General features: G+C 46.3%; 1 protein-coding gene across 1 annotated transcript; it reads right to left on the bottom strand.

The window, feature by feature from the left end:
• Positions 1-6,984: 6,984 nt before the first annotated feature.
• Positions 6,985-16,328, bottom strand: CCDC68 (coiled-coil domain containing 68). Its single transcript, XM_009811553.2, has 11 exons — positions 16,317-16,328; positions 15,722-15,779; positions 14,441-14,583; positions 11,819-11,959; positions 11,146-11,271; positions 10,712-10,840; positions 9,530-9,612; positions 8,855-8,960; positions 7,962-8,045; positions 7,590-7,666; positions 6,985-7,060 (listed from the first exon to the last, which is right to left on the bottom strand). Exons 1-11 carry the CDS (start codon positions 16,326-16,328, stop codon positions 6,985-6,987), a joined length of 1,035 nt encoding a protein of 344 aa, XP_009809855.2.
• Between the last annotated feature and the right edge of the window lie 1,154 nt (positions 16,329-17,482).

The raw sequence follows: 17,482 nt of genomic DNA, 5'->3' as shown, positions 1-17,482 counted from the left end.
TTCTGTAGCAGACAGATGATTCATACAAAGGTGTGTAAAATCCCAAACCTGGCACTGTTTCAAAGCACCTTGAAGAAGCTCCATTGCTTCTATTTATCTCTCCACCTGCTGAAACTAGCACTCTTATAATAATTAAAAAAAAGAGAAAAATAGAGCAGTGATACCCAGAACAGTTTGGTCTGGAGGAAGGTTACTCCTAACCTAGCCACTGAGCTTCAGTGACTGTGAATTGTCAGAGCTGACGGTGCATTACCAGGGAGCTCCATTCCGTAAGGATATAGTCTCTGAAACTCTCCAGTGCGGGTGGAGCGAGCACATGGCCAGCCTTCACAGCCCAGTGTTGCTCGAGGGCTCTGTTTAGGAATGAAAGGTAAATGACTGTAATAAAAATTCCATTGCTTGGTTTGTATTTTTATACTTGCTAATGCAAGCAACTGATTATTATTCTGTGTTTTTTAGAAAAAGAAAAAAAATCTGTGGAACTACTATCCCAAAAGGATTTTGCCATCAAAACTTTGTTTGGAGGAAAGGAAGAGAAGTTTAAACATGTTTCCTTTCCTGGTAGGTAGTATAGTAGCTCTGAGCTATTAAACTAAGAAAAGGGGAACAGGAGAAGTGATTCTAAATGGCTACTAACAGCTTTGTAGTTTATCATCAGGTTAATTCTCTCTTTGGAAAAAACTAGATAATGAACTCTTACTAAAAATTGCCTTCTGTCCCCTCTCCATCATCGTTTGACTCTTGCTCCTTTTTTTCTTCATAACTATTCCTCTTAGGTTTCACATGCCCACCAGCAGGTTCACATTCTTTTATGTCCGCTTGGTGACATCCGTCTGTCTTCCTGCAGCGTCATGGCTCTTGCGAACCCCTGCAGGCAGCCCTGCACTGGTGACTCAGGGCCACTCCTTGCTGCTGTGGTAGGAACTGAAAGCGATAGCAATGTTAAGGTTCACAAGTTCTATGTAATATCCAGGAAATAATGCAGCAAAGAAAGAACACTACAAGGGTGCTCCTCACAATCTTAGAGCCATGCTGATATGGAAAGGAACTTTTCTATCCCACGTGCTAGAAGACCCTCTCTCAGTTCTATCCAGTACCCACTTTCTGGTTGAAGGGGTTTCCTTCACTTCTGCTGTAGCTCTGTAGTGGATCCCCTTAGGTCAGTTTTCTGACTCCACAGCATGGTGAGCTGGATGCCTAGTGAACCCCTGCTAGCTGCTTGCGACCTCCTGGAAAACAGCCGGTGAGCCGGCAGGGCGGTGCGGCACAGCCGAGTCATCCATACGGTGGGTAGTGCCGTGCCGCATACAGGCTGCTGTGACGCCAATGAGGCGCAGCATCATGGCACAGCACTTCACTAGTTCAAGCTCTTCTGGCTGCACTGTGAACTCCTGAATGTATCCCTCGCTGGACCCACATATCCTACTGTTTTCATTCCTGTTGCTCCAGGTGTTTGAAATGTTCAGTCCTATAAATTCTTCCAGGACACCAGCCTGGGAAACGAATTTGCTTTCACTTAACGCCTCTGGTAGGCTATAGGCTCATCCCATCCCACTAGAACTTGAATCCAGATTCTGCTGTTGCAGAATGATACGTATTTCAATTGGAAGTTAAGCATTTGCTTTTGAGCACAAATACAGCTTGTTTGCAAGCCTACTAGATATCCCACATGAGGGCTGGAGAGGGAGTGAAGGTCCTATGATACTTTATCCAGGGTGATACTAAAAAGTAAATGTCAGTACAGGTATTCTAGCACTTTTGTCTTGAATTTCAGTCCAGGCACTGGTTTCTCAAGGTCTCTTTGTGTTCTTTTAGAAATACCTTATTTCAGTTTTCCAGCGTCCCCCCAGTAAAGTGCTCTTGCTGCAGACTTTACTGCATAGTGTGTGTGGCAATTTCTGAACTGAACAGTGCTGTGCACTGACAAAAGTGACGGTAATGCCGGTCCTTCAGAAGTGTGTCTTGCGGGATCTTACGCTGAGAGTAATTTTGGTTTCCTTTTCTCTCTGCATAGTTCTGCCTTCCTCGTCTCCAGCAGCCGTCTCAGGCCGTGACATTTACCAAGACAGTTCAAGTTACCTGACTCCTTGTTGAATCTGTTCCCTTACTCCTCTTGGTGTGTCCCAGTTAACTCACGTGTACAGCATAATTGCGTTATACCTCTTGTCTCATCCTTAGAGCTTACCGTAGTCCATTCTTCTTCCTGATCTACAGGTATTTTAGTCCTCTCAGTTTTAAGCATGAATGTAAAAATGTGCAATATGCTGTGCTAGAGTAGTGCTGGAGTGCTGACTTACGGCTGTAGGTACTACAGTGATCCTTTGGTTGCAGCTCCTTCTGTTCGGTTGCAGTCTTCTGCTCAGTGTGTCTTGGTGGAAGAAATGTCTCCCTTATCCATTGCTAAATATTTGCATTGCCAAAGTGTGGTGCCAAAGTAAGTCTGGTGTTGCTGCTCCGTTTATGAACTGCGACATTTAGTGATTTCAGACCCTGGGGGTAATACTCAGAGGAGTGATGAAACTTACGGTCAGCAGGGAATGTCTTTAAGCTGATGTTGCTGCTCTTATTCTGGCATCCTCTGCTGACCTTGCCCTCACCTTCCCCAGCCCCTCGCTTTGGAGTAGTAGTGCCGAGGCCATTTTAGGAATGCAAGAAAGGAAATATGCTGTTGTCAAATGGGATTTTTTTTTTTTTTTTTTTCTGATGCATACATTGAAAGTACCTCTTTGGCTGTAGAGATCGCTCCAGCAGTGAATTTTACACTGCCTGTGTTTACGGTATGCCACTGTGGTGCCTCGGCCAGCCCTGCTGCCAGGTGGGCAAGGGGAGATGCTGGACAGTGCCAGGGCAGGGTCCTGTGCTGCTTTGCATCCTCAGGAATAAAAGAAGTTACCCGCAGAGACAGATGGAGGTGTGGGAATACCTAGGGCTGGCTGGAAATGGCAGGATAGAAGTGGTACTAGAAGCAACATGCTTTAGATAAGAGAAATGCCCTTAAATGTTTACAGTGTTTACCAGCGAGCCCAGTTTAAGAAGTTACTTAAGCTTGTGTGTAAGTAAGTAAGTGCTTGGCTGAACTAGGTCTGGAGTGTCTCTGAGAAGTAAGGAGCTGTTGTCAGGGCAAAACAACTAGAGCTAAAAAATGAAAAAATCTGCACAGAAGTACCTACTCCATGAATGTACAGATGTGAATGAGCTTATTTTTATTATTTAAATATTGTCCAGCCATGAAGAAAATTATTCCATCAATGGAAAAAGGCCAGGAGAGCATTAACGACCATTCTTCAATGCATTCTTCAAGTTTTTAGATGCTTAAGCAGGTGCTCTCCAGAAGTCTTTACAGGATCTGTTGCTGACAGGTAGCAATGCTTGTTCAGAGCCACGAGAGGTTTAGAAACGTCTGAGGGTCAGGAGATAGCATGTGGCACATTGTATATTTTAGGCTTCACAATCATTTAAGCTTCTGCTTTCATTTTATGAGATATTTTTATCTGTGATCAGCTTGTAATGTGTGGGTTCGGTTTTTTTTTTTCCTTGTTCTAATGACTCACTTCCAAATAAAAGCATTTGGCAGGGGAGTGACTCTCCGCTCAGCCAGGGGCCCCACTCCACCCTGGCAGGTACCAAACTGCAGTTACAGCAGAGGGCTGCTGCTTGAGGCTGCCCTTGCAGAGCAGCACATCCTCGTTTCTCAGCTCCTGGCTGATGTGGTTTCCCCACTTCATCATCTCCTTTTCCAGCCAGGGCGCTGGGGCAGAGCCAGCTTGGAGCCCCGGCCGAGTCCTGAGCCTGGTGTCCAGCTCAGCACCCGCCTGTCCCTAGGAGAGGTAGTGGCACTAAAGAAAACCGGTAGCAGGGGCTTAAGTAATTCTTGTCTTTTCTATAGCCTTTGCCTTCTGTGGCTTTTTATAGACATTTGCAAGAGGAAAGGTATTTGCTTCTCTTAACAAAAAAAAAAAAAGGAAAAAAAAGAGGGGGTTTGAGTGCCTGAAACGTGCTTTTTTTAAAAAGAGGAAACATAAGGCAGGAATAGGCAATTTGACTGCTCGCATGGCTGAGACTGGCAGTGGGTATGAAGTAGTAAAAGGCGGTTGAGAGCAGCTGCCATTTCCTTGCTGTCTTGGTAACTTTATAAAAACCGATTGCCTTAAGATGTAGCCTTCAGAAAACAGTTATTTAACATTCTGAATGTATAAAGGGTTGTCATACATACGTTTACATTTTAAAGGATCGGATCATGTAAGAAAGACGTTATTAAAAGTTGTGTAAGAAAGATGTGATTTTGATACCTACTCTATAGTGACTCTTTAGGACTGTTTCAAGGTAAGAGGTTTTATCTCCTAGAACTACTTCAATTCATGGATATAACTAAAGTTTTCAGCCTAAACTTAAAAAAAAAAAAAATTCTGGAGCTGTATTCTTGGCACTATAACTGAAGAAAAGTAGCAAGCATAAAAATAACCTCAAGTGACTGCTATTTTTATACAGTTATGAACATTGTAGGAGTTTCAGACCATGCTCTGATCTTTCTTACAAAGACAAGGAGAAAAAAGTGTTGTAACTGATGTGAAGCTGTAAAAATGAAGTTTTTTACCTGATTACTAGGAGACCTGGCTTGAGGCACCTTTAACGAGAGAGCCAAATTTTCACAGCTTCTTTCCTTTCTTAATAATTCTTCTACTTTAAACATAAATTCCCTTCCCCCAGAGAAACCCATACACCCCTATAGGATAAGTCTTGTGGGTTGGTTTTTTTTTTCAGAGGATGCTGTTGACTTGGGACTATTATCTTAAATGCTGGGCAGATCTGTTTCTAATTTATTACTATTATTTCTATCTAAACTAGTTAAAGGCAACACAGGAAATGATTCTTTGCTATGTGCTTTTGTTCCATATGGTTACCTAGTTAGAACTTTAGAAAGTAGACCCTAAAGCTGCCCATCCTCCTCGTGCAATAGGGCTTAGTGGACAAAGTGTATATTAGAAAAAGCCTGTTGTATCTTAGTCGACTTACTTATGGAAGTTAAATGGTTCTTCTTTGGTTTTGTTAAGTTATCTCTCACCTTCTGGATAAACACTAAGCATCCTGTATCAGTTACCTTTTAAGTGTTTCCTTCTGTTATGCTACTGTAAGCATGTTTTATGTTTGTCTTTAACAGATCTGTGCTATGCCTAGTGCTATGAGTGTGACTGAAACTGTCATCTTGAACACAAATAGTATTTTTTATTATAGACGCCCCTTGATTGGACCATGGCGCTTACTTACTGATGTTAATGTCACTCTGTTGTACCAAAGTACCCGTGGCTTCAAAACATACTGTCAACTGATTCACTGGTGTCTGGGTTTGTGTAATACAGCTGAGGAATGTATCCTGTGACTCAGTTTCTGCACTGTTATTTTCAGAATAAAAGTACATTTTTAAATCCGGTGTCTCAGCTGTTTTAGGGGCAAACAGAGGCTTCTCCCTAAGAAAGAGGTACAGCCTAGTTATGCAGCATTAGCAATCTGGCAGCTTAGGAAAACAAGTGGAAGACCGGGGAAAGAGAGGCGGGGCTTTTCAGGCTGGCTGAGGGTTGCTTGGGGTGCGTTTGCAAACCTCACTGTGGGTCAGCACCCAGCCTGCCCCATGGCACTCACCATTGGCACCCTGACTTCAGGTGGAACTCGGTTTCTCTCTCTCTCGAGGGATGGGTAAGAACTGACCTGGTGGTCAGAATGGGCAGGGAAATGGTACAATTTACAAAGCTCACCCTCTCACCCTCTTAAATGGTGACTAAGTAAGTAAGTAAGTATAAGCGAGCAGGCTGTCCCCTGCCTGCTCCCTTGGTGCCTGCTGAAACACAGACAACCTGCCTCACCCCGGTACTAAGCAGGTGCCAAGCTTTTATTTGCACCTTAACCCAGTTAATCCCAGAGTGACACCATGTATGAATAATGTATCTAAAGTTAGATAAGAAAAGGAACAAACTTCAAGTGAGTACCTTTAAGCCTTATTTAAGGATCAACACTTTCTTTTTTTTTTCCAAATGCTGCTCTGTCTGCAGGTCAGGGATTAGAAGACAGACCAGGGCCAGAGCTGTTCTCAGGTTCCCTCTGTCCCACAGTGCAGAGGTAAATGTGAGTGTGCAAAGCCACTGTCACTCCCCTGGGGACACCGTTTAGCTCTCTTTTGGACCCGGGATGTTGACCACCACAGCACCTCTCCCATAGTAAGGGGGAGAAAAAGAGAGCCCTCACCCCTGCAACAGCTGCTTTCCCCTCCAAAGGGGATTTCAGCTGGAGGAAAGACTCAAGGAGGAACTTCACACTCCCACTGACATGGGCAGAAAATCTACCATTTGCCATGGAAAGTTTTCAGGAAAGCAAGAGCCAGGTTAACCCAGAAAGGGATCTGCTGACTCCTTGCCTGAGGACACTGACATTATGCTGCTGCTATGCCTAAAACATGCTGTGCCCGTGGGGTGGAACACTGGAGGAGAGCTGAGCCCCCCCCAAAAGGGCAGGGCCACTGCTCCACCTCCACCCTGTGCTCCCTCCAGCCTACAACAGCAGGTGGGAAAGCGGCAAGTGTAACAACGTTCCAGGTAGTTGAAGGTTTATTTTATAATCTTACCTAAAAATGAGAGTAGCAGTTAAACTGAGTCTCTGCTGCAGTCTGTGTAGGTGGGAGCCCCTTCATACAGGAGCGCAGGTGGGGAGCTGGTCCAGCGGTGCAGCATCTCCCAGGCACGGCTGGAGCTGCCTTTGCTGTCCAGGCTGGGCAGGCATTCATGAGCTCACCGCCTGCCTCATCAATTCTTGCCTTGTTTCCAGGTTTATTCTTTCAAATGCAGCTCTGCAGCACTGCTTCTGCACCACCTTTCACAGAGAGGCAGCACGCGCTGAAGGTGCTTTGCAGTAACAAAGAGGCCATAGCAGTTACAGGTTGCAACACACAGGTGAGTCCTTCTGACAAAGGCAGGAGACAAATGTCCAGTTGTTCCTTTAGCTCTCTTGCTTCCTTAGCCTGCTGAGCAGCCGGTAAGGGGATACTCCAAAAGCTCCAAAATCTCGCGTGGTGCTGCAGAGTGAAGCACAGGAAGGCAGCAATCACTCAGACACCTGCCCAAGCCAGGCTTAAACCCCCCACAACCATATATGAAACAAGTCAGAGGGTTGTAACTATGGCCCTAGATATGGAGGAGCAGACTTCAAATGCCTGTTCTGCTAACTGAGAGCAGAAATTTGCATCCAGATCTACTACAGCAAAGGACTGTATCCCCCAGGAAAGGCTCCCATTTAATCTTGAATGGATGCACAAGCTTTGCAGATGCCCTTGGTTGATACACTGAGCATGCCCCATCTGAGCTGGATGGCTGCGTGGGAGTCTGGACTCTGGCTACAGCCATCACACCACCAGCTACTAAGTTTGAAGCAAAGATTGTGTTTTTCCTCTCCTTTATAGAGACGATAATCACTGCAAGATGAAGTTTGCTTCCAGCAAGGACTAACTCAGATCACTCAAACCCCTGCGGGGACACTGGAGGTGGCCTGCAAAAGCCACGGGCTCAGGCGTTCCTGTGCCCTGCTGTACTTCCCGAGGTACTTACTCTGTCCAGACGGCTTTTGAAACTTTAGTCTTGGGCTGGCCAGACCAGAACTCCACTCTGTCTTTCAGTTCTTTATTCTGCAAGGAAAAAAAATAAAATAAACCCTCTCAGTGTAGCACAGCAGACAAGAGCTGAGCCTGGATGCCAGCTAGGACCTGCCGCTCTTCCAGAAAGGTTCCGGGGTGGGGTGGGGGAATTTTTTGTGTTGTGGTTTTTTTTTTTTTTTTAAACCAAGTAAAAGATGTAGTGCAAAGAAATACCACCCCAACAGTGTCATACTGACTTAAGTCCAGCAGTGTGAAGGGCCCCCTGACTGCAGAGAACTAATTTTGCTCTCTCCCTTCAATATACCTTTTTACTTTCCAACTTTACCTGTGCTTCCAATGCAGTCAGCTTCTCCGTCAGGTTTTCTATTTTTTTATCTTGGCTTCTGAGTTTGTTATTCAGTTCCTCTGCCTGAGAGTTAGGAAATAAAGTTTGTAAGAGGTTTGAAACCTTAATACGTGAAAAACATTTCTGTGTTGAACTAAGCCACAGTGTTCAACGTCTCACCAGACAGATCAAGTCACTAGTCTTTTCCCACAGAAGCACTCAAACTAATTGACTGACCAATTTATAAAACAATTTCTCAACACATGGTGTCGCGTTTTCCTTAGGATAACAAGTCTACCTCATTGGCATATGTACAGAAACAGGATTACAAAAGCTAATTAGCACCAGGCCTTGCTTTAGCTGGATGGGAGAAGACAATCATTCCACGAGGGGAGTACAGCAGGAGTTCAGACCTTCAAAAGCAGTAAGTAAAACAGGTCACAGTATGTCGTGACTTTGGGAAGCAGGCTGATTGCTTTGAATTCTGTTGCAGCCTTTCTAGGATGTCAGCCTGTTGGCTTTGCTCGTGGGAGCAGCTTCACTGACTTCACATGAAACCAGTTGCAGGGTGGGTGCCTCCGGCAGAGCATCCCTGGGTCAGCACGGCAGGGAGCAGGGAGCCAGGTTCACCCCTGGAACGCTCTAGGAGAACTCAGGGGTCTGCCTGAAATCATTGACTCCACCACAATAACCCCATCTTTAGTGATGCCATTTCCATCCTAATGTTGAAATGAGTGTGGATATCTGAACACGGGGTGCACAAAAGCGGGCACAGTGTGATGAGCAAGCTGCTTGTCCCCAGCATACATGCTTAAGACAAGAGCCCAGCGTCTCCCATTTCTCTTCCCGACCCCTGAAGACCTGCCCCGAGCGCCAGCCCGTGCCAGCCTGACCTCCTGTATCACGCCGCGCAGGCCGCGGTGCTGCGCCTGGATCACACGCTGCAGGTGGTAGATCTGCTCCTGCAGGGTAGAAATCTGCCTCTGGAGATCCAGGCACCTGCAGGCGAGAGCAGAAGCACCCTGGGTTCAATCCCCAGGGATCACTGACCCACCCAGCCGCTTTCCCACCTCAGGTCAGCTCAAGAGTTTGTTGCTAACAAGGATGGTCCTGAGGATACGTATACGTGGCTGTAATTTATACAGAACTACACGTATGAAGGCTTCTTTATTGAGCAGAACAAATAAAACCATAGTTTTTGACATATTTTTCCTGTTCATAAGTAAATTCATAAATACCGAAGGCTTTTGCCTTACCTACTGCATGCACAATGTCAGCAAAGCAGCATCGACTCCACGCGAGAATCAGGAAAGGGGAACAATTTGTGCATGCAAGGGGGAAGGAAAAGTACTAGGAATTTGAGTAGAATCAACATCTGAGAGCTGTAGGACATCAACATCTGTCTTGGCTTCTTCAAGCAATCACGGTAAATCAGGTTTTGAACCAGTTGCTTTTGTCATGAGTAATTTTACTACCAGAAGGAACTTGAGCAAGTGATTGCCTGGCACTCTACATGAAATAATCCCCCAGAAAGAAAGAAACACACTTTAATACATGCATTTAATCACCGTTTGCTGTCTTCGTTCCCTGACATCATCTGTTGAAGCATCTTTTCAAATGACATTTTCTTCTCTATCAGAGTTCTCTTTTCCTAAGGAAACAATTCAAATTATATAAAAAACAGATTACATTTCCTGTCATTCAATTAGCAAGAGAAGTTTGGCTGTACCTTCAACAGTTCCACTCAGTGTCTGAAACCAGACAGAATTCAGCAATAACCACCCACATCAACCTGCGTCAACATCAGCTGACGATACAAGCCAGTCTGACCTCTCTGAATCAAATCCAGAAGGGATGACAGTACCGATTTACCATGAGAAAAAGTCCAAACTCTCTTAAAATAGCAGTTCTCTCCTTTACTTAATTAGCAAAATCTTTAGGTCTTGTGAGAGTCCATGCCCAGCAGCCACGGGATACCGCGTTATTGCTACGTCCGCCTCTCAAAACCTTGTCCACAGAGGGGAAAATCTGAACAAAACTCTTAGTACCAGAAAGATGACCTGCATGTGATGGGGGTGGAAATGCACTCACTGACCCCGTGTTTACAGTAATCCCAGGACAGGAAAAACTTAGTTTTAGAATGGCACTTCTATAGGAGTAATTCGACCAGTACTGAGTGCATACATCAGAAAATACCACGCATGGAGCCACTGCTTCTTCCAACTCAACTACCACCACCAAAGAAAATTCACAATAAAGGAGAAGAAATTTTCTGCAAGTTTCTGTGCACGCAGCCGTCAGATTGCTACAGCAGTCATTTGCCTCCCCAGGATTTCGGCTGCTTACAGTGGTGTTTTCTGAGGGTTAAAAGGAGCGGGTTTTAGTGCTAGGATGGCTACGTTTTAATTTCAAACGCTAGAAGTACGCCGATGGGGGAAGGTGAAAGAGCAACTATTCAGGAGTAGAAATCATTAATAGCTACAAATTAAGACTTGTCCCTGATGATCTACAGTTTTTAAGCAAGTGCTAAAATAACTGAAAGAGGGAGCTCAAATTGCATGTTCTGTTTATAGTTACAGCTAAAGGTTCTCAGTTTGGCGTTAACACGGCAGAAGCCTTTTTAGTCCCAATTCCAACAGCTAACATGCCCCAAACCCCAAAAGCAATTAACTCCTCCTCCCAAGCGCCGGCACTCCCAGGGCAGGCTCCTTGCCTGTGCCGACTCCTGGTGCCAGGACGGATGGACATACCTCCTCCATCCTTTGCACGCGCTTCTCCATCTCTGCGATGCGGGTACATTTTTCCCTGATGCCTTCAGCAAGGCAGCTGGTGTTTTCCGCGCTTTCCTGGAGCTTCTCTTCTTGTTGGAGGTTGCAGGCCTGGGACGAAGAAGGGCATTAACGCAGGCGTGCTGGGAGCTGGTGAACGCAGCGGATGGATGGAGACGGGGCTGCTGCAGCGACTAAAGGAATTCTGAGCCAACTCTACCGACCCAATTCCAAGAACCAGGAATAAAATCAAAATACTTTTTCTTTCTAATTTTCCTATTTAACTTCCCCACTGCACTAGCAGAAGAGATTCAGTAGCTCCTAGGTTGAAGTTTGCACCACAGAGAGCCAGAGCCCAGGTAAATATTTTGATACTGAACTGGATGGTCATGCCCACGCGTGGGGGAGATGTGTACCTGTATTTGCTGCTTCTCATTCTCATGGCTTTTTCTCAGTTCTTCTGACCGAGTCTGGTAAGTCTCATACAGCTTCTGGGAGGCAGATCTGAGAGCCTGTACACCTGCTTCTCTCATGGCTTCCAGCTAGAAAGAGTAATTGTACGATACATATATATTGTGCTTGAAAAAAAAAGTGATGTTATAATCACATGCTGAAAAATAAGCCCTCTATACAAGACTAAATTTCAGTATTTACCCTTGTCAAAAGAAAAAGGAATCCTAAACACCTGTGGGCAATACCTGACAGGCCTTTTAGTTTCCAAATAAAGGCAGATTTATTCATCCCCTCCATGACAAACAAAGGCTGATGGTTTAAAAGGAGAGACGTGCTTCCAACTGCCTGTAAATACACCTGCTGTCAGCTACCAACAGAGCTGACTGTGCTGTCTCACTAGCCACAAGTGGGATGAGTCCCCAGAAGCAGATTTCAACATGAATTTTGTTGCCTGCTGGAATGCAAGAGTTTGCAGCAGGCGGGAAGCGAAGCAGAGTCTGCCCCTTCCCCAAAGGAAAGGCTCCGGCATGGGATTGCTGAGCAAGTACCGGGCTGCAGCAGCTGGGACACAACTCTAACTGGGCTGCGAGACACACATATTCATATGAAACCTCAAAAAAAAAACCCTGAACGCACCTTGATCTTCAGCACTTGGTTTTCCCTGCTCACCAGCAGCAGCTGCTCTTCTGTTTCCTTCATCGTCCTTGCAACGGGACTGCAGCTCCAGCTACAGCCGCTGTTCTGTGGCTCTGCTTTACTGCCCGAGACTTGAGGAAGCTGCTAGAGGAAATGCACGTGGAAATTATTTTTAAATAATAGAAAAACAGCTTGAGCAATCAATCTGACTCCAAAAGACCTGGCTTCTTATAAACACCCATCTCTGGCTCGCGCAGGGAGCACGAGGCAGACGACACGCAGCTCTCCAGAGAGTCAGGGCTGAGTGGCTCACGGGGCAGCAGCCAGCACAGCTCCTCCACCTCCACAAATTAACTGAAATTAAAGTGTTCTGCTCATTCAGCTCTCCAGGGCTTTTCATTGGAAAGCATCTGCACATCAATTCTGATAAACAGCTCTCCCCCACTCTCTACAGTGTTATTCCACAGGTATAAGATTAATTAGCTTTTACACTATTGCAGCACGTATTGCATTGTAGGTGAGGCTGCATAAATGCACGTGAGAAAACGTTGTCCAACACTTCCCGTTGAAAGAACTACTTCTTACTCCAGCATATTCTAATTGTTTGGACACGAGATTTCCAAATCTGTTTGCTTCCTAGGGGCTGCCTCTTTGCTCAAAACCACTTGCTTAAAGTGGGTTTAAGTTACTTCAACCACTTTTTTCCCCCTACAGGTGTTCACAAATGTGTGCTCAGTGCTTGCCTCCTGTCTGTTTTGAGAGCTGGTATGTGCAAGGAACACGACTGGCAATCGGTCAGATTTATGCCAGAACGCACCGGCACTTATACGGCCTTTCTTGCATTACGCCAAGTTCATTTGTTAACAATAAACTACTACAAAGGGCATTCTGTGCTTTTTAAAGGGTTCAAACCATAAATCACTTTCTTTTCACTACCGAGGCTTTTCTTCAACCTCATTCCTCAACTGAACAGAGAAAGGAGTAAGCATTTTGTAAAAAGAACTTTTTGTGCTCGATTATTTCTTAATTAGCTGTGTTTCAGCCCACTGATCCTTCCTTGCCTTCATTCCACAGCACTCTCCTGGGCTCAGCTGGGATGCAGAAAAACTGCCTTTGCATATTATCATCGCCATGCTCTGCTGCTTAGAGCAAAGAAATAAAATATCAGATCTACTAGGCTGAGTCTTATTGCTCACAAGATCTCTTATTAAAAAACCACAACCCCACAACAGGGTATGTCCTACCTATTCATGGTGGTGTCAGCATCAAGCAGTGCACCGCTTCCCAGGCCCTTCATGAGTCGGCATCACCACTACAGAATATTATTTTTTTTCCTCAGTAATTGCTTCATGTAAATGATTTTGGATTATGAGATGCTTAAGAATTCATCACAACATTTCTGAAGTTACAGTACCGTTCTGCAACTTCATAAATTTAATTGTAACGGGAATGAAGATAGCGCATTTCTTTTAACTTAAATCAAAAAATTGAGGTCTTCTCTTCCGTCATTACACATTAAAGGCATTCATTAAACTCCATTCTTCCTGCATTTCCTCTGGCATTCAGGAAAGGAACAACTCAAGGCTATTTCACACGTCTCAAATCTACTGCACACTGTGCTCTCCAAGGCGCTCTGGGTTTTGCTGACTGACACCTCAAGGATCCGCCTGTCCCATGGGTCATCCTCCACCTCCCGAGATACTGGTCCTCCAGGTACCCCCAACCAATACTTCTGCTTCAGATAAGGCTGCTCACTGCTCCCGAGCTTCCGCATCTCTTCCAGGGACCAAGCCCAGCCGTACAACTCAGCTCAGCATTGATGCTATATAGCAAACGGCTTCAAATAAAGCCTTGCAGGTATATTAGTACGTACCACCAGCACAATGTTCAAACTGTGCAGCAGCTTGAACAGCAGCCTTAGATACAGGTATATTTTTATGCATCACATCTCACATTACTCTTACTGTTTTTAAATTATAATGCATCCATCCTGCAGTTTCTAACTGCTTTGTTGCTGTCTTTGTATGCAAAGCAGGCAACGAAGCTCCAACCCCATGTTCATTCATGCTCTTTTCCATCTTCCCGTCTTATTCCACAGGGCAGCCAGTTTTTGATAAGCCTTTGATGGACCCAGGACAATCATTAGCCCAGCATCAATCCGCTTATCAGACACCCTTTCACTTCAGCGGCAAAGCTGAGACTTCACGCTGCGGACATGTTTCTCTCCCCCGCAGCTCGCAGACGTTCCCTAGTGCCGGTCAGGCTCCCGCGTCCCCCTCCTCGCATCTCCCAGCAAACAGCCCCAGCTCTGCCGCTGAAGAGCGGTGACTTTGGGTGGGGACACCCACTTCAGCGGCTCTTGCAGCAGTCCTAAACGAGGGGTGGAAAAACCTCACCAGTTTTAAAGTGGTTTAAGCCAACCTATGAGAGCGTCTATGCTATAATTAAGTCACTACTGCGGAGTAAATAGCATTTCTAGAATCGATGTGTAAATCAAAAGGTTTTCCAGGTGCATACCGCCACGCAGGTCAGCATTTTCTCATTCAGTAGTTATTACTATTGCTCACCCTGTTTCGTGCTGAAGCAAAGCAAGGAACAGAGCAGGAACAACTTCAGAAATACCTTTTTCACATATTCAGCTTCCTCGGTGATTTGGGCACAAGAGGATCCATACAGGACGTAGTTTCCCTCCGAGCCGTGGTCTTCTCGTGTTATTTGCTCAGTGAGTAGCAGGGTAGTCATCACTATACGTGCGTTTCTCTGTTCTGTACAAGTGAGAGAAGAAAGGGGCTTGTTGCGTTATGCAAGAATGGAGAATAATCCCATTATTCCATCCCATTTAATTCCATTTCAACCTCAGGGACATGCTGGAGCCAAGCAGGCTTTGCAAGCTTAAAGCACCAAACATTAAGGACCACTTAAAAAAAAATTAAAATGCAGACACCTGATTTTTTTTTTTAACGGATGGGAAAAGAGATACATCTGCACATTATTTTCCCTGAAGATTTCAATGATTTTTTACTAGCAACCTACACCCCAATCCTATTTCACCCCAATGTTATTTCAGAAAATACATGGCCAGAGACCCCAGGCAGAAATTAAGTAACTCACGCACGCGTGCAGTTTAACTAAGAACAAACCAAAACTTTTGCCATCCATCTGCGAAGTTCATAAACCAAACCAAATCGCAGCGCGCCCAGCAATCCCACTGCGCCAGGGGATTCAGCCCACGCTTGGCTCTGCGGTCCCAGCGACTACGCCAGGGCAGAACTGGTTTTAATGGGGTCCAGGAGGATTGACCCCGTCCTGCTTAGATGTTACAGCAGCACAAAGCTTGAACGGTATCACAACTCTCAGGGGAAAAAACCAACTACCTGGGGGGAATAGACGGGAGACGAGGCTTTTTTCCCCCATATCACGCAGGGAGAATAAAGTCCCGAGCAGCTTCGGTTCGGTTTGTGCTGTACAATGGTGACATCCAGTGTCAGCTGCATTGCTCTGAAGTGAGCGGCCGTACCTCAGGACACCCATTTCCAGCCCTATCCCAGGCAGTCAGCGAGCTCCCAGCTGCGCCTCAGAGAAGCTGATTTTTAACGAGCACATTTGAAGGATCTGGAACCAATTAAGGTCAGCACAGAGGAATAATAAAGCCACTTACAGGGCACAGAGGGTGTGGATGGGCTCACAGCGGCAGAGACGCAAAGTGGTTGCACTTTACAAAGCTTACAGATAATTGGCAATAATATTTCACTTTAAAATGCACTTATTTTAAAACACTTAAGTTCAAGGTCTTGGGGCTCCTGCAGTTTAGCTCAACAACAGCAGTCCTGCCCGCGCAGCACCGATGCTGCAGGCCAAACCCTCGTGCTCGCCGAGTCAGCCCAACACAAAGTACTGCAGCACTACCGGGACGATCGCTCAGCCTAGCACATTTCTTAACTAGCTCGTTGTCTAATACAATCTAATTAGGCAACTTTACCCCTGCGATGGAGGAGGAACGCCATTCCCACCGAGAGCCCCACGGAGCTGCTTCACATAACTGCCCAGGTGGATCCGCAGCAGCTGACCCACGCCAGAGACATCTCCACGTACCATTACCTTGTGTCCCGGGCAGACAGCAACAGAAGGCTAAATTAGAAACTAACCATAAATAAGTGTAAAGAAATTTAAGACATGAGCTTTAAGCGCTCCAGGGCTACTACTTAGAACTCCAGTTCTTGGGTGATTTACAAATTCAAAGAGCAATAAAATAAAAACTCTGATCGCTTTTTTACTCTTCTCCACCTTCTAGAAGTCAGGAGCATCAGCAGATGCCACATCCCTGGCTGCCACCAAGCTGCTCTGTTCTGGACATGAGAGAGAGGAGGAAAATCAGGTTGCGAGCTACCTTTCCTACCACAGCTTCTACTGGACTCGCAAAGAGGAGCTGGGTATCCAGACACAGCCCTCGATGGGTTTTGACCGCCAGCAAAAAAAAAAAAATAAAAAAATCACTCACTCCAAATGTCATCCCCCGATTTCACAGTGCCACAGTTTATCCAGGCTGGAAATAAAGCAGAAATCCCAGACACCTACAGCCGTGGCACAGAAGAGGTTTTTCGGGGTACAGGGGATGGTTCCCACCAGCGCTACAAGCAGTTAAACAAACTTTGTTCTGTCTTGCTGGCTGCTGTTTTCCCTCCTGCCCGCAATCCAGCAGCTACTGAGTCACCCCACACAAAGGCAACCCAGGATCAATCCTCCTTCCAGCCAAAACCTCTGCTCGCCCCAGGGATAAGCCCTGCAATGGAAGCCTTTTTCAGCTCTGAAGCAGTTGAGCGCCAGGAGAAGCCAGTGGTAAGGGGCACAGCTCTCTAACTCGACCTGAGGGTCCCGGAGTGTCCCTCTTCCCCAGCCGGGCAACCACCAGCAGCAGAGCAGCAGCCCACGGGGCCGCAGGGCCAGACCTCGGTGCTGCCCTGGGCACCCCGTCCTCGTGGCGGGGTGGGTGACAGCAGAACCACCCCACCACAGCTGCCCGCGCCGCCCCAGAGCTCAGCACCCCTGCCACCCTGCCTCCCCAGCTGGCCCCTAAGGGGATGCTCCGGGGTGTCCCTAAAACACCCCACCCAAAGAACAGCCGTGGGGGGAGTTCCGCGGCCGCCTGCAGCACGCAAGTGCTCTCGCCACTTTGGAAGCAAGTGTAAAAAGAAGTGCCAAGTTCATCTATTATTCAGACTTTCCTTGCTAGAAGGCACAATTTAAGAGGCTTAGCGTTTGCAGAAAAATCCTGCTGCCACCCTTTATAAACACTCACCTTTCGGTGACCCATCAAGCACGCCAGATTTTCTCTGCCAGGCCTGAGGTTGTTAACACAGGTGTGAATTTATGAATATAAAAGCACGTCTCTGTGCTTTTGCTTATGATGGGTTCCTTGCTCTAAAGCTCACACAAGAGAGAATCCAGGACACGCCAAGCAGGAAAGCACCACCCTTCCTTATATAAGGAACATCCCAAATTATTCAGAGTAACATTCAATAGAAAATAGCATTTATATTATTACACCCTTGGCCAGAAAGAGGGGTGCAGCTCCTTGGCGATAGGTTTTTCCCAGGCCAAGAAGAGCGACGGACCGGAGGTGACGCAGAGCACCCGGGTCCCCGGGGTGCGTGGGCTGCAGGTGCC

Source organism: Gavia stellata, chromosome Z, assembly GCF_030936135.1.
Source record: "Gavia stellata isolate bGavSte3 chromosome Z, bGavSte3.hap2, whole genome shotgun sequence".
NCBI lineage: Eukaryota > Metazoa > Chordata > Aves > Gaviiformes > Gaviidae > Gavia > Gavia stellata.
The sequence above is the reverse complement of the archived record's forward strand: the minus strand, read 5'-3'. Positions and strand labels throughout refer to the sequence as shown.

What these genes read in the sequence shown, in the direction of transcription:
- CCDC68 (XM_009811553.2), bottom strand. An exon ending in ATGAGAAGCAGCAAATACAG is followed by an intron (nt 10,841 to 11,145) that starts GTACACATCTCC and finishes TCTTCGTCCCAG; the next exon opens with GCCTGCAACCTCCAACAAGA. An exon ending in GGGAACGAAGACAGCAAACG is followed by an intron (nt 8,961 to 9,529) that starts GTGATTAAATGC and finishes TCTCGCCTGCAG; the next exon opens with GTGCCTGGATCTCCAGAGGC.